Source organism: Cebus imitator, unplaced genomic scaffold (assembly GCF_001604975.1).
Source record: "Cebus imitator isolate Cc_AM_T3 unplaced genomic scaffold, Cebus_imitator-1.0 Scaffold22, whole genome shotgun sequence".
Lineage (NCBI taxonomy): Eukaryota > Metazoa > Chordata > Mammalia > Primates > Cebidae > Cebus > Cebus imitator.
The window spans coordinates 424,922-441,765 of record NW_016107337.1 but is presented as its reverse complement, the minus strand read 5'-3'; the positions used below and the strand labels follow the sequence as shown (position 1 = coordinate 441,765).

General features: G+C 41.9%; 2 protein-coding genes across 10 annotated transcripts in view; one reads left to right on the top strand and one right to left on the bottom strand.

Annotated features, from left to right (window-relative positions):
* RMDN1 (regulator of microtubule dynamics 1) overlaps positions 1–9,171 on the bottom strand; it is a 37,520-nt gene extending 28,349 nt beyond the window's left edge. For 3 of the 6 annotated variants that reach the window (XR_005198971.1, XM_017521802.2, XM_017521800.2), the window contains exons 1-2: positions 3,256–3,530; positions 1,795–1,912 (exon numbers count right to left, since the gene is read on the bottom strand). Coding sequence is in view for 5 of the 6 variants with exons in the window: in XM_017521802.2 (XP_017377291.1) it covers positions 1,795–1,912; positions 3,256–3,384 (247 nt within the window). In the remaining variant the exon portion in view is untranslated. Of the gene's footprint in view, positions 1–1,794; positions 1,913–2,879; positions 3,133–3,255; positions 3,531–9,039 lie in introns of those variants that run through there. The other 3 variants (XM_037736074.1, XM_037736073.1, XM_037736072.1) reach the window with 3 other exon arrangements.
* The window catches only part of CPNE3 (copine 3), a 53,096-nt gene continuing 39,421 nt past the window's right edge, over positions 3,170–16,844 (top strand). Inside the window, exons 1-2 of one of the 4 annotated variants that reach the window (XM_017521799.2) lie at positions 9,228–9,363; positions 10,349–10,386. The gene's annotated coding sequence lies outside the window, so the exon portion shown is untranslated. Of the gene's footprint in view, positions 3,192–9,226; positions 9,364–10,348; positions 10,387–16,844 lie in introns of those variants that run through there. The other 3 variants (XM_037736071.1, XM_037736070.1, XM_017521798.2) reach the window with 3 other exon arrangements.

The following is a 16,844-nucleotide window of genomic DNA, read 5'->3' as shown; positions in this document are numbered from 1 at the left end:
AAAAGAAAACAGACACTGATGAGATTGTGGAGAAAAGGGAATACTTACACACTGCTGGTGGGAATATAAATTAGTTCAGCCACTGTGGAAAGCAGTTTGGAGATTTCTCAAAAAGTTAAAGCAGAACTACCATTTGATCCATCAATCCACTACTGAGAATATACCCAAAGAAATAGAAATCGTTCTACCAAAAGGACACACACATCCTTAAGTTCATCACTGCACTGTTCACATTAGCAAACACATGGAATCAACTGAGATGCCCATCAGTGGTGAACCAGATAAAGAAAATGCATTATATACACACCACAGAATACTATAAAGCCATTAAAAAACCCCAAATCACATCCATTGCTGCAGCATGGATGCAGCTGCAGGCCATTATCCCAAGCAAATTAATATGGGAACAGAAAACCAAATACTGCATGTTCTTATTTGTAACGTGGAGCTAAACACTGAGTACACATGGACACAAAGATGAGAACAATAGACATTGGGGCCTACCAGAATGGGAAGGGCTGGAGGAGGGCAACTGTCAAAAAACTGCGTATTGGGTACAATGCTCACTACCCAAGTGACAAAATCATTTGTACACCAAATTCCAGCAACACATAATTTACCCATGTAACAAAGCTGCACATGTATCCTCTGAATCTGAAATAAAAGTTGAAAAAAAAAGAAAAAAATGGGCTATGATAAAGCCAAAAGTAATTCTGGTTTTGCCTTTCAAAGTTCTGTATTTTATTACTTCAGAAAGCACTACATCTTTGGAATCATTTCTATAATGGTGCCAAAACACACTGAAACTAAATGTGATCGATTCAAAGGGAAACAGAGATAAGGACCTGGGTGTCATGGCTCATGCCTGTACAACACTTTGGGAGGTTGAGGCAGGTGGACTGCTTGAGCCCAGGAGTTCAAGACCAGCCCAGGCAACACGTTTCTACAAAAAATACAAAAATTAGGCAGGCAGTGGTGAGATCACGGCTTACTGCAGCCTTGACCTCCTGGACTTAAGTGATCCTCCTGCTTCAGCCTCCTGCGTAGCTCAGACAAGTGTGCACCACCACAGCCAGCCAATTTTTTGATTTTTTGTAGAGATGGGGTCTCACTTTGTTGCCTAGGCTGGTGTTGAACCCCTGGGCCCAAGTGATCCTTCCACCTCAGCCTCCCAAAGCATTGGGTTTACAGGCATGAACCACCACACCCAGCCAAGTCTTAATATATGTTTACTTATCTATATTATGGCAATAAGAAATTTGATTTTTTTTTCACTTTCAACCTTACTTACCCAGCAGCATTCTGTTTGTAAGCAACACATATCTACTTTAAAGTACAATGGCCTTTTGTTAACCATATCAAGAAGAATATAACACCCTGACAGTTTCATTCATCATTAGAAAGCAAACTTTTTCTGTAAAGATCCAGAGAGTAAAACAGTTTAGGCTTTTTGAGCCATACATGGTCTCTGCAGCATGTTCTTTTTTTTTTTTTTTTTACCCCCTACAACTCTTCAACCTCAACCATTTAAAAACTTAAAAGAATATTCTTAATTCTTAGCTTAAGGATTCTACAAAAATATAAAATGTTAATAAAGCATCACTGAGGCAGGTCTAATTTCTAGAAAAAATACATATATAAATGAGATATCAGACTAAGAAGCAGAGAAAGGCAGAAAATAATCTAGACCATAACAATATTTGTTTCATTATCTATATAAAAATACCCAAGCTATTAACAAAATAACAAACAAAAAATAACTCTAAGTGTTCCATATGTTTAATTTTTGCTTACCTTTGGCTGTGGCATGAACCACTGCAGCCTGAGAGATAATCTGGTAAGTTTCAAAACCCAGATAAGACAAAGCCGACAGTAAAAGACCTCTTTTGAAAGTTCCTGGGTTTCCCATTACCTATGGAAACAATTATGGTCAGAGTTACAAACTGAAAATTTGAAGGCACTGCTACCCCAAGCAAAAATTACATTAATTTTCTTCCACCTGAAAGCAATCGATCATAATACTGGAAGCTTAAAATTTTTACTTTATCAAATTACTTAGTAAAACGGTCTCAAAGCATATCTTATTAAGAAAAAGATACCACCTGGAGTGGTAGCTCATCTAAAAATCACATTCCTGCTGGAAAAGGCAGAGCTACAATTTATTTGCGAATGCATGGATATTGCAAATTATATGAAGTAAAGTATGAGAAAACAATACAAAATAAAATGAATCTTACAGACAAGATTATCAAATATAGTAATTACTACATATAAAAATTGTACATGGCTAACTTTTAAATTTTTTTGTAGACAGGGTCTCGTTGTGTTGCCCAGGCTGGTTTCAAACTCCTGGACTCAAGCAATCCTTCGCCTAGGCTTCCGAAAATCCTGGGATTATAGGCGTGAGCCAAGGAGCCGGGCCTACAATGGGACTTCAAACCCATCATTGTTCTAATTTGAAAACTTGAGGCTAGTTTCGTACTTAGAACTCTAACATCTCCCCTTTTGGTTATAAACTTCCAAGGAAAGGAAATACGCCTAACTTTTAACCACCCCTCCCCACCATCAGTCCCGTAATAATTCTGAACAATGTTAACTGAGCAGTGAAAAATGTATTTTAGAGCTTAAAATAATGAAACAACTAGTTCACGTGAAATATATCATATGCACTAATGCCATTCCCCAATTCCCTGACAATAAACAGAGGCCCACGAGTATTCTAATAGAAATATCAGAACTGAGACTACAACATGTGGACATCCTTCATTGACTTTGTGCAGATAAAACAGGTAACTCAGAAATAATTACTTTTTAACAAAAGCCTAAATAGTATGAAATCTCTGCTTCTGAGTCGTAGAATTTTTAAAATCATATCTCACACTTTTCAAAGTCTGAAAGAGGGGCAGCCTCAAGCGCTGTGGCCGTATCTGTCATCGCCTACAGAGAGTAATTTCACAGCGGTCAGGGTTCTTTCCCGTCCCGTTCTACGTTTCGCACAGGAAGGACAAGTAGGAGGCAGCTTCTGGGGCGCGTGGGGGCAAACCCCACTCCTTCCCTGACAGCCCCAGTTTAGGATAGCGGAAGTCTGCAAAAGGGAAGGGACCTGTCTGGGCGCTCCAGGCACACTGGCCCCGAGTCCTTCCGCAGTTCACATTCCGGTAGGCAGCGCGGGGCCGCCACGCCTGAAGAAGGTAAGGGGGAGCCGGAACCCACTGGGCAGGAGGTGGGGAGCGGGAGCCAGGACCGCGGGGGTACCTCAAAGCCGCTGAACCGACAGGGGCCGCAATGCCCACGGCTGCCCGAAGTCCCCGCAGTGACCCAAGACCCCGGGACGGCTCCACGTCGTAAAGGCAGAAAACGCCACAGTCGAGCGGCCAGCGCCATGTTCTGCAACTCGCAGGCTGAACCTGCACTACTTCAGGCAGCTACGGAGGCGGGCGGGTCTAAAGAAGCCTCAGTCCTTCCGGAGAGAACCGCGTCCGCCCGCCCCCAGCCCTGCACCTCCACCGCCCCCATGGCTTCCGGTCCACGGGCTTAGGGGGCGGGAAATACCCCGATTGGGTGGGACGCAGTGGACCTTCCGCACCTGCGCCCAAAGAACTGAGGCCGTGAGAGCGCTGTATTCAGGCTCTCTGACTCGTTTCTGCTCCATCTGCCCAGGAGGCTTTCAGGGTTTGGGTACAAGGATAAGTCACCAGAACACAATTGAAAGCTCAGAAATAGACCCAAGAATACAAGTATGCAAGAAAAAAAATTATCATTTTAATTATCGGCTGCCTTCAAAAGTAGAATGAATCTTGGCACTAATGGGTCTTTTTTGGAAATAAATAATTGGAAGAATTAAGTTGCCCAATATGAGAAAGGGAAAGGAAGAGACTGAGCGACTCAAGGGGGTAAATTCAAGCAAGAGAGAGGCCAGAGCAGAGGAAAAAAGAATGCAAAGCGCAAGCTGGTTTTGGGAAGAAGAACTAGTGGGAGGAGACTTCTGGACAGGATATTGATGCCCCTGTATGCTAGGGCATGTATGGGAAAAAAAAAAAAAAAAAAACCTGGTCTTCCCAAAAATTCTTCAATAAGATGTTTTACTTACTCGAGCAAAATATTTTATTTTACTCAAAATAAAATTTCTTACTAGAGTGAAATTCTTTCGTGGGAAAATGAAGAAGTTTTGAATCCTGCTTAAGGTCTGATGGTGGAAACACAGACTGCAAATGGAGTACCCACTATATGGGTTTCAACAAAAAATTCTACGGGTAATGAGGGGAGTCATGGTTTTAAAAAATTAGGTTGCATTTCTATGATACTTTTAATACTGTATAGGGAATTAATACATGGTTGTATTGATCTTCCCAGTGGCCCTGTGATGTAACTGGTATCCCAGGTTTACAAATTTAAAAAACCGTAGCTCAAAGAGATGTATTAACCTAACCACGGATATATTAGAAGACAGGAATCCACGTGTTTCTATTCAGAGTCCAGTGTTCCTTCTACTGTATGATTGCTGCCTCCACTAGTTCCCATTAAATCAACTATATTTCTTTAGGATTATGTCTTTAAAGTCTATCTTTATAAATATGTAGATCTCCTTCCCAACTGCTGAAACCTAGGCTTTTTTCCGAGAGAGAGAATCATTTTTATGCATTTCTACTGGTAGCTACCTCAATATTGCTAAACAATATGTTTATACCACTGGATGCCATGATAATACTTTAATTAAGTTTCTGATATCTCTGCTAGAGTGAATTTGTAATTAAGTTTTTAGCTTTAAAAAAAATTAGATCCTAAGTTGCAGGAACTCCCATATATTCTTCAGCTAGATTCAGCCATTGCTAACTTTTTCTCATATTTGCATTACCTTTCTTTACATATGTTACCTGTAATATACATGTTATATTCCTAGTATTTTCTGTTGTTAGGCCTTTTGAGAGTAATTACAGATACCATGACTCTCACTCTTAAAGCAAAGACATTCTCTTATTTAGTCTCAGTATAATTATCAAATTCAGGAAACCAAAAGTCACAGAATAGTACTATTTAACATACAAATTTTGTTTACTTCCCAATGCTGTCCTCTTGTATTTTTTTGTGTTTGTTTGTTTTTGTTTTTGTTTTTTTGAGATGGAGTTTCACTCCTATCACCCAGATTGGAGGGCAATGGCGCAATCTCGGCTCACTGAAACCTCCACCTCCCAGGTTCAAGTGATTTCCCTGTCTCAGCCTCCCAAGTAGCTGGGATTACAGGCATGTGCCACCATGCCTGGCAATTTTTGTATTCTTAGTAGAGAAGATACAGAATACAAAAAAATAATAATTTTTGTATTCTTTGCCCCTGCTTCATGTTGGTTGGGCTGGTCACAAACTCCTGACCTCAGGTGATCTGCCCACCTCAGCCTCCCAAAGTGCTGCCCTTTATACTAATGACTTTTTTTCTAAATTCAAGATCAAATCTTGACAATCTTTAAATCCTCAGCCTTTGTCTTTCATGACATTAGTATTTTTTTCTTTTTTGAGATGGAGTTTCGCTCTTGTGCTGGGCATGGTGGCACGTGCCTGTAATCCCAGCTACTCAGGAGGCTGAGGCAGGACATTAGTATTTTTTAAATATATAGTCCTGTTGATTTAAAGCAGGGTTTCTCAGTCTTGGCACTATTGAACTTTTGGGCTGAAGAATTCCTTCAGCCCCTGTCAAGCCATCAGATTATTGTAGGCTTGGCTAATATCTGACTGCAAAATCAAGAGACATGATGAGCTAGAACCACCTAGCTAAGCCAATTCTAAATTCCTAAACCACAGAAGCTATGAGAGAAAATAAATGATTGCTCCTGTTTTAAACCACTAAATTTGATGTAATCTGTTATAGAGCAACTGATAACTAATGCAACACCAAGTAAAGCATATACAGTTGGAGTGTGCAGTTTCAGAGAAAAGGTGTGGAAGTTTGATAACCTTAAGAATATAGGCTGCGCATGTGGCTCACACGTGTAATCCCAACAATTTGGGAGGCCAAAGCCGGAGAATAGCTTCAGGCATGTTCGAGACCAGCCTGGGCAGATAGTGAGGCTCTGTCTCTACAAAAAAAAATGTTTTTGGTTTATTTTTTAAATTTGCTGCATGTGGTGGTGCATGCTGTAGTCCCATCTACTCAGGAGGATGAGCTGGGAGGATCATTTGAGCCCAGGTGTTTTGAGGTTGCAGGGAGCAGTGATCATGACACTATCTTTAACAGAAAAAAAAAAAAAAGAGAGAGAGAGAGAGAGAGACAGAGAGAGAATTCAAATGGAATTCAAAGCTGTGGGACAAAGGCTGGGCATGGTGGCTTACGGCTATAATCCCAGTATTTTGGGAAGCTGAAGCCGGTGGATTGCTTGAGCTCAGGAGTTCAACACCAGCCTGGGCAACATGGTGAAGCCCTGTCTCTACAAAAAGTGCAGAAATTAGCCAGGCACAGTGGCTCATGCTTGCAGGTCCTAGCTATTTTGGGAGGCTGAGGTGGGAGGATCAGCCTGAGAGGTTGAAGCTGTGGTGAATGGTGAATCGTGTTCTACCACTGCGCCCCAGCCTAGAGAACACAGCGAGAAACTTCGAAAAAAAAAAAAAAAAAAAAAAATCTATTAAGACTGGCTGAGGTAATTAAAAATGTGAATGAAGGAGCGAAGGTAGAAAGAAGTAAAGGTCCAGGAACTAAGCCATAGGAATATGAGGATCAAAATACAAAGGAGACAAGAAGGAATACCTCATGAAGCAGAACACATTGGAGAAAAAATATTTTGTGAATATCTCATTCATTTATTCATTTTAACATGCAGTTGACTCTCCACCAGGTGTTGTTTTATTTCTTGTTAGCCTTGATATCCAACATGCATTCAACACATGTTACATTAGAATGGAATTTAGACTCTAGTTAAGGAGAATGAATAAATACATTGAGTAGCTATGGCATTATGTGTTTAAACGATAGATTTCTGTTTGGATACTGAAAGTACAAAACCATCCCCTTGCCTCTACTCTTTCCCTATTTTAGTGGAAAGAAGAGTTGTGAAAGTTAGGTATGGATACTATATATTCTGGGAAATTTGAAACATGCAATTCAATTAGTGGTGCCTGAGGACCTTCATTTACATATGAAAGCAGAATCAAAAATAGAGCCAGCAACCTTTAGTAAAAACAAAAACACTTTTAGTACCTCCCCAGCAGAGGTCTTGTTTCTGCACTTGCACTTTGTTCTTGTCTTTGCCCCTGCTATCATTCCTGTGCCCCCAGATATTTGCATCACTGGCTCCTTCTTATTATTCAAATCTCAGGTCAAATACCATCTTAGAAAGCTCTTTTCTGAGCTCCCATCTATAAGCTCACACTATCTTCAAGTCCCTCTATCACATCACCCTGCCTTAACTTTCCTCATGGCACTTCAGCCTGTCTGAAATCTCATCTTGTCTTTAACAACTAACGTATTATTCGACCCTCCTCTATGGTAGAAGTTCCTGTCCATCTTGCTCACAAGTCTAGAACAATGCACATAGTAGGCAATCAGGATGTGTTTGTTGCATAAATGAATGAATCCTCGCTGGCACTGACGCGATTTTTAAAACGTTTAATTTGCAAGCCAGACATGGTGATCACTCCTGTAATCCCAGCACTCTGGGAGGCCAACGCTGGCAGATCACTTGAGCCCAGGAGTTCAGCACCAGCCTGGGCAACACAGTGAGACCCCATTTCATAAAAAAAATAAAAATAAAAATGTTTAGTTTGCATATTTTGGATTAAAAATAAAGTTTTTATTTAGGAATGTCTATGTTTCTTGATTGGATACCCTTTCCATTTCTTTTTTTTTTTTTTTTTTTTTGATACAGAGTTTCACTCTTGTTACCCAGGCTGGAGTGCAATGGCGTGATCTCGGCTCACCGTAACCTCCACCTCCTGGGTTCAGGCAATTCTCCTGCCTCAGCCTCCTGAGTAGCGGGGATTACAGGCACGCGCCACCATGCCTGGCTGATTTTTTGTATTTTTAGTAGAGACAGGGTTTCACTATGTTGACCAGAATAGTCTTGATCTCTTGACCTCGTGATCCACCCGCCTCGGCCTCCCAAAGTGCTGGGATTACAGGCGTGAGCCACCGGGCCCGGCCTCCATTTCTTCTATAATTAAAACAAACAAACCACTCTTCACCCATTTTTCTACTGGGTGTTTTTTTTCCTTATCAATTTAAATGAACTTAAGATACTGTCAAGTTTGTGACCAATATATTTCCCAATGTGTTTTATTGATTTTGTTCCTGTGTCCTTACGAAGAAGTTCTAAATTATCAAGCAGTCATGTATCAGTGTATTCCACAGCAGTTTGTTTAGTTGCAGGTAGCATGGAGTACCAAGCAGTCAAGCCTGCACTTTGAGGTTTACTTACAATCTATGACTTCAGAGAAGTAGGCCAATTATTTAGCTTCCAAATCTCATGTTACTCAATTGCAGTTTTCATTTGTAAAATGAGGATAATGGCACCAAATACATCACAGAATCGTGAAGATTAAAGGAAATGAAGGATATTAAATGTCCTTGATAGTGTGTGCATTTAAAATGCCTCCAAATAAGCATATGAGCATGGTTAAGAGCTAAGATGTATTTCGCTATTTTCATGTTGAGAGTTTGTCTTAGTTACCTTTTTTTTTTGAGACAGGGTCTTCCTGTCACCCAGGCTGGAGTGCAGAGGCACGAACATGACACACTGCAGCCTTAACCTCCTGAGCTGGTGACCCTCCTGCTTCAGCCTCACATGTAGCTAGGACCAAAGGCTCGTGCCACCACGCCCAGCTATTTATTTACTTTTTGTAGCCATGGAGGGGGGTCTCATTTTTTTGCCCCAGGCTGGGGCTGGCCTCCAACTCCTGGGCACGTACCATCCTCCCACCTCTGCCTTCCAAAGTGTTCAGATTACAGGTGTGAGCCACTGCGCCCAGTCTTCTCAGTTCAGACATGTAATAAATTTTCTTACATATGTTAATTATTTCATCCTTAAGAAATTTATTTTGGTGCACCAAGCCACTTACCTAAAGTCAGCTTTGCCTTATCAGTAAGCGACTGGCCCACAGAGTAGCTTTGAAGCGCCGGCCTATCGGCAGGGAGCGAACCGGCAGCCCGGAGTCCACTCCCTGCGGATGGGCGGAGCCTTGAGCAAGCTGTGCGGGGCGGGGCGCGCACTGGACCCGCTCCCGCCCCGACCCCGTCCGCTTGCTCTGCTTGTCCAGCCCTAGAGGTTCTGGTGAATCCCGGCGGCCGCGGCAGCGCTCCGGACGCTGCAGACCTGTTCTCCATCGTCGCTCGACTTCCACCTCTAAGACTCGCACGCGAGTGCAGGCCTCTCCCAGTTCCTGGTAGGGTGAGGCAGCAGCCCCGCAACCCTACCTCCTAGGGGAAAAGAAAAGTCCTGGCCTGGAGAATCCGGGCCCGCAGGCTCCGTGCGGCGGGTGCCGCCGGGCCTGAGTGCTGGAAGTGCTCCATTGGCTTCCGGGGATCGGCAAGTCGCGCAGGGGCTCCTGCTCTAGGTCGCGGCCTGGCGGGACTCAGGCAGGCACCGCTAGCGCCTCCTGGAGGAGCCCGGGCTCGGGGTTCAGCTCTGGGCTGTGAGGCCCTGCCTGGGCCTGGCGCTTGCGCACCTGGGGCTGGGGGTTGGCTGGGATCTGCTCTCATTCCCTGGGCGGAGAGGGTCGGGCCTGTGGCCCAGAGAAGAGTAACAGGCCCAGAAATCGCTGCAGCACCACGCGGGGAGAGGGATAGGGTATCCACACCACGCCCTTGGTGAAGCCAATGCCCAGGTAAACGGGGGGGGGGGGGGGGGGGGGGGGGAGCTGGGGAGAGACAGCAAAGGGAGAGATGGAAGATGTACAAGAGGAGAAATGCCAGATGTAGGTGATGGGGGGGGGGGGGTGCGCGCTTCAGAGCCGCCGAGAAGCTGGCAGATGGGGTGGGAAGAGGTGACTTGTGATTTCAGAGTAAAGCAAGGAGCTTGTGAGAAGTACCCTAGCAGCTCCTGTTTCTCCTCCAGCTTCAAGATTTTTCTGTCTAGTGTTTTGGGTTCCCTACACCAGGGTTGTGGAGGAAGTGCAGGGCCAGAACCTGTTGAGACCCAGCAGACCAATGTTGTGCTTGATGGTCATCTGCACTTCTTGCATATCCTTAGTATTGTCTTTTCGAGGCCACCTCTATAGTGCTAATCAAATAGAGGGAAGGGCAAGATTGAATATTTCAGCTATTGATTACAATGTTTCACAACAACTGTGCTAGACAGTTTTTATATGTTAGTTTCTTTAACGCTCCCAAGCACTTATTGAAGTGATATTACTCTGTTTCATACTCCAGGAAACTCAGGTTGAATAATTCTTCAAATTACACGACCGGTAAGTGGTGGCATTAGGGTTGGAATTCAAGTCTGTATGGTTTTTGGGGTACAGGCTTTATTGCTTAGTGTACAAGAATATTATTCTTGGGATAAGCCAGATACCTAAGTTTCACATCTTTGCAATGAGGGCTGTTAGCTGTATGACCTTGGGCAAGATACTTCACCTTTTAGGGCTTGTTTCTGCATTTGTGAAATAGAGATGAAATGTCACAAGGTTGTTATGAGAATTAAATCAGATCCTACTTGTAAAATATTTAGCAAAGTACCTGGCACATAGTTAGTGGTAAGCTGCGTATAGCCACATATATCCTGATGTTGTCATTAATGAGGGTCAGCAAACTAGCTCTGTGTGCTTGCTGCCAACCAGAGCCCAACATAACTTGTACAAGTCTAGAAGAACATAGGTAGAGGGAAACAGCAAAGGATAGGAGAAGAAAAGGGAACTGAAAACAGATGACATATATAATAGCTATTATAATGACACCGATAGATGTCTCAGGTATTAATCTGTGGTACCCAGGGCCACTTTTTGCCTTTGTAAGAATTTTTAAGAAAGCAGTTCCTTTTGGCTGATGAATTGGAAAAATAGATCCGACTCTGGGCTGAAAAATTTCAAACTCTGCGACTAGATCGTTTTGAGGCTCTGGATGTAAAGGGGAGCTGAATTTTAAGACCCCGTAGACCAAAGGTGCCTGGCACGAACAACACAATAAAGTGTGTAATTCCCTTTCAGGATTTCTTCTCTCAGGTTTAGCTCCTAAAGAATGGGAAGGGAGAGCCGGGCGCGGTGACTCAAGCCTGTAATCCCAGCACTTTGGGAGGCCGAGGCGGGTGGATCACGAGGTCAAGAGATCGAGACCATCCTGGTCAACATGGTGAAACCCCGTCTCTACTAAAAATACAAAACATTAGCTGGGCATGGTGGCGCGTGCCTGTAATCCCAGCTACTCAGGAGGCTGAGGCAGGAGAATTGCCTGAACCCGGGAGGCGGAGGTTGCGGTGAGCCGAGATCACGCCATTGCACTCCAGCCTGGGTAACAAGAGCGAAACTCCGTCTCAAAAAAAAAAAAAAAAAAAGAATGGGAAGGGAGAGGTGGTTCCAGAATGGGAGAAACAAAGGATGTGTTTGCCATTAAGTGTTGCATAATGAATGGACACCTCTTCTAATTTTACCTATAACTGTGAACACGTTCTAGACAATGGTCTTCATTTTCCACATAAATTTATGGTAGCCTATTATACACTTTAAAATATTTTATTTTCTATGCTCTTCATGATGATATCACTGCTGCCCTGAGTATTTCCCTTGCAGTATCTGTTTAGGTACCTAGTTCATATTGTACTCCAGCAACTATCAATTCTTTTATTTACTTGTTTATTTATTTTATAATAAAGATGAGGTCTTACTATGTTGCCCAGGCTGGTCTTGAACTCCCAGGCATAAGTGATCCTCTTGCCTGGGCCTCCCAAAGTGCTGGGTTGACAGATGTGAGCCACCACGCCCGGCCCTATCAATTCTTGGTTTGGCTTTATCCATAGTTTCCTTTGCCCTCTTTATTTTTTGGTACTATCACTGGGCTTTTTTTTTTCCTTACTATTGTTAGAGTTTTCATTTTCTTTTTTTTCTTCTTTTCACATGTTCTTTAGTCAGTGATTTATTATGCTAGAAAGTATGCCTGTTAGCAGAACTAAAAAAATTAATGTTAGATGTGAAAAATGATTACATGTCATTTGACCTTCAAAGATTCATAATGCCACCACTGCTCATCAGAGCATGATCTTTCAGGTGATCTTTTAGTAAGGCTCAGTGTCACTTCCATTGGTGGTACTCAACGACCTCAAGGAGTCTTAACTAGAACATTCCTTTACTGTACCCACCATTACCTTCACCCTACAATCTAGCTTCCTTCGCACCAATTTTTTCCCTTGTTCTTGCTTGTGAGTGGGAATCTTATTGGGGTTCTTTTGGAGAGACTGTTTATTCTTTTAATATAACAGCTTAATAGTATGCAATCATAACATTTTAAAAGATGTTAAAATTAGTATTATGGACATATTTACCAAAGTGAATTAGGTGGATAGCATATCAGTGAGTTTCCCCATGAAAAAATAGAAGGAAATACTACATGTTCATTTTAGCAAATCATTTTGAAATGGCCTCTTGCCAAATAGTTGTATTAAGTCTAATTCCTGTGAAAATTACCAGAGCAACCATGGTTTCTGGACATGTTGTTACTTGGCTATTTCACCTTTTGGGGCTTTTCGTTTACTGCCTCTAGACTTTAAAGTGATGGTCAGTACATGTGAAAATAGGTATCTGCAACTGTAATGAGGAACTTACTTATCTTTCCACATTTTCATGTTTATGGGTCAGAATTTTTTAAAAAGAAGTGAAAATTAAGACAAGTACTTCCTGATGGTATTGTCAAAACAAGTTTAGAAAAACAAGTGTAAAATTGCACCCCACTTTTAGTATTTCTTGCTCTCCTTCTTTATCATTCCCTATAGCACTTACTGTCACCTAACATACTATATATGTTACTTACTTGCCTTCGTTGTCATCTGCCTTCCTGCAGTGTAACTAACCTCTCCCGGACAGGGATGGTTGTCTCCTTTGTTTATTGTTGGCTCTGCAGCACCTTAGAACAGTGCCTGACACACAGTAGGCAATCTATAAATACTTGTTCAATAAGTATTGAATGACTTAATAGTACTGTAAAATCACTCATGATTGGAAAATATAAAGGGATTTGCCCTAAAATTAAAAACAGCTGAAATGTATGTGTTAAGCAACCAGGACATGAAGATTCTTGAAATCAGGAAATGTGTAAACATCTCAGCAGTCTTTGCCCAATATATAAACTTTTTAAACCTTAAGAACCAAGTGGTTGTGGTTGTTGCTGCTTTAAACTGAAGGCATTTTTAGATCATTTGTTCACTGTGAACTAGAAAGGAGCACAGAGTGATAAAATTGTGGAGTGCCTGTCTTGACCAATTAAATATACATGCTCCCCTAAGAAGAGAAGAAGGGAGTTAGATTTTGGAAAACATCCACTTAGAGTCAGGGCATAGTGGACACCAGGGCAGATGAGAGGTTCTGATGGCTAGTTCAACATCTGGGAAATTCGAGAAGAGGGGAAAATCTTAAAGTGGTCCGAGGGGAATGAGAACCCCAGGGGATTTCAGTCTCCGAAGATTGGTGTGCCTTAATATCAGATCCAGCTTGCCTGCTGCACAGGTGGCCAGCAGCTCTACTTAGTCCTTATAATGGAAAATTTCAACTGAACACTTGGAATTTTCAGCTAGGGATGCAGCTCTGATTTTCAATGAGGGTAAAAGATGATTCACTTTGTAGACAGGTATTTTATAGCCAGCTTTGCCAAGATGCATGTTCCATAAAGTGAGGCAATAGTGAGATGTTGCTGTTGCTGCTTTTTTTCTTAAGTTAGTCAAATTTAGCAGTAGGGGATTGTATACCAGCTTTTGTGACACTGATGTTATAAGTTCTTATTTTTAACTTTTTAATTTTATTCTTTCTGCTTATGTAGCTAATAAGTTCTGATAACCCTTCTTTTTAAAATTTGTATTTATTTATTTATTTATGAGATGGGGTCTCACTCTGCCACCCAGGTTGGAGTGCAGTGGCATGATCTTGGCTCACTGTAACTTCTACCTCCTAGGTTCAATCAATCCCACCTCAACCCCCGGAGTGGCTAGGACCAAAGGCATGCCCCACCACGCCTAACTAATTTTTATATTTCTGGTAGAGACGAGGTTTAGCCATGTCATCCAGGCTGCTGTTGAACTCCTGAGCTCAAGCCATCTGCCTGCCTCAGCCTCCCGAAATGCTGGGATTACAAGTGTCAGCCACCTAACCTGCCTGGCCTAACCCTGCTTCTATTAATAACTTTTATTAATACCTCATTAAATGAACCTATGATAAAGTGTTCATTTGATGGACTTGAAAATACAATCAGTGATACTTCTATTTTTTGTTTGTTTGTTTGTTTGTTTGTTTGTTTTGAGACGGAGTTTCGCTCTTGTTACCCAGGCTGGAGTGCAATGGCGCGATCTCGGCTCACCGCAACCTCCGCCTCCTGGGTTCAGGCAATTCTCCTGCCTCAGCCTCCTGAGTAGCGGGGATTACAGGCACGCGCCACCATGCCCAGCTAATTTTTTGTAGTTTTAGTAGAGACGGGGTTTCACCGTGTTGACTAGGATGGTCTCGATTTGTTGACCTCGTGATCCACCCGCCTCGGCCTCCCAAAGTACTGGGATTACAGGCGTGAGCCACCGCGCCCGGCTCAGTGATACTTCTAAAATGTGTATACAGTAGCCAAGGGATTAGAAAAGTAGTATAACCTGAAACACATGTTAAGTAAACTTTTTAGCCTGTTATAAATCATGGAATAGAACAATATCCGGATTTTCTAGGGAAATTAATGAAGGGTCCTTAGTTGATTGCTTACTTTGCAGTGATAAAGACAAGGTAAAACTGCACCTACTTTTTTTTTTGAAGTTAGAGTGATCATATATCAACCTTTTCATGTTAACTCCTGCTTTCCTCAGTTCTACGTGTCCAGGCGTCAGCAATGGTATCACTATTTAGATTTTGCTTAAGATAGTTTAAGAACCTGGTAACTTTTTAAAGTGTGGCCAAAAGCTGATTTATTTTGCTACCATGATAGATGCTAAGAGCTTAATAATGTGAGATTTCATTTGTGCTAATAAAATTTATTTCTTTATCATGCTGCATCTACTTAATAGACTGGGCCCTGTGTTTTGTTTGTTTATTTAAGTCATCTGAGAACTTAATAAAAATTTTGAACAAAGGTACCTAACTAGTGGAGAAGTTTCTAGATACATTTTTTTTTTCAGATATAGCTTTTATTATTTATTTATTTATTTATTGAGATAGAGTTTCACTCTTTTTGCCCAGGCTGGAGAGCAATGATGTGATCTTGGCTCACTGCAACCTCCACCTCCTGGGTTCAAGTGATTCTCCTGCCTCAGCCTCCTGTGTTGATGGGATTGCAGGCATGTGCCACCATGCCTGGCTAATTTTGTATTTTTAGTAAAGACAGGATTTTACTATGTTGACCAGGCTGGTCTTGAACTCCTGACCTCAGATGATCTGCCTGCCTTGGCCTCCCAAAGTTCTGGGATTACAGGCAGGAGCCACCATGCCAGCTCCAGATATAGCTGGTTTGGTAGAGTTGGAGACTCAGTTTGGAAAACTTTATTCTTTATCTTCTATTTCTCCTTTTTGTCCTTATCAATATTCTGATATTTTCTACTCATTTTAAAAAATCCTTTAGTACCATTTCCTAAATGAGTTCCATATTCACTGCAATTAAATTAGGGTCATAGTACATCAGTGGAAAAGACATTAGGAGCTACTTAAAGAAAGGGATTGACTCGACTCTTAGATGTAACAGCTGAAAAAACCTGAGGTGTAGGGAAGTTACAGCACTTGCCCAAATGTCTGCCATTGTGGTGTGACTAACACAGAACCAGTCCATTTCTTTTTTTTTTTTTTTTGAGATGGAGTCTTGATTTGTCGCCCAGGCTGGAGTGCGGTGGTGCAGTCTCAGCTCACTGCAACCTTCACCTCTTGGGTTCAAGTGATTCTCTTGTCTCAGCCTCCTGAGTAGCTGGGACTATAGGTGCGTACCACCATGCCCGACTAATCTCTGTATTTTTAGTAGACATGGGGTTTTGCCATATTGACCAGGCTGGTCTCAAACTCCTGACCTCAGGTGATCTGCCCATGTTGGCCCCCCAAAGTGCTGGGATTACAGGTGTGAGCCAGCATGCCCAGCCCAGTCCATTTATTTTGACACCTGATCCAGTGATTCTTTCTTTTTGTTTCTTTTTCACATTAGGAGAAAACATGCCGTTTTCTCTGTTTTATGTATTGTTATGCTTGACCTTATTCCCTATCCTCATTTCTAGTATTTTGTGATAGTGATTAAAAAAAAAATCTGGGCATCACTTTCTTACTAAATACAGAACAAGCTTATTTTAAATTCTTTTCATGTAAGTTTTTTACTTTCAGAGTCTGAATATTAAGTGCACTATATTCCTGAGAATAAACGTTGCTGCTCTAAGATGACCTAATGGCACCTACATACATGGTAGACCTGTTTGTGTAGAGACACATTAGCAAGGAGAACATGCCTTCTTAGCCTTAAGTAATTTACAATTTAATGGGTTATCTTGAAGAGGAACTGCTATGAGGTAAATAAAGCGTAAACCATTTCAGTTCTTCCATTCTTTGGTAAGCTTCTGTTATTCTGATGACATTTAAGAACCATGTAAATAGTTGTAGCCTCAGTATTAACCTTGTAATTTTAAAGATCCTATTTTATTTGTGTCAGGCTGAATATTACTTTTGATATTAGCAAGCCATAAGGAAATTATTAGAGAATATTGCTGTTATACTAAGTAACTTTT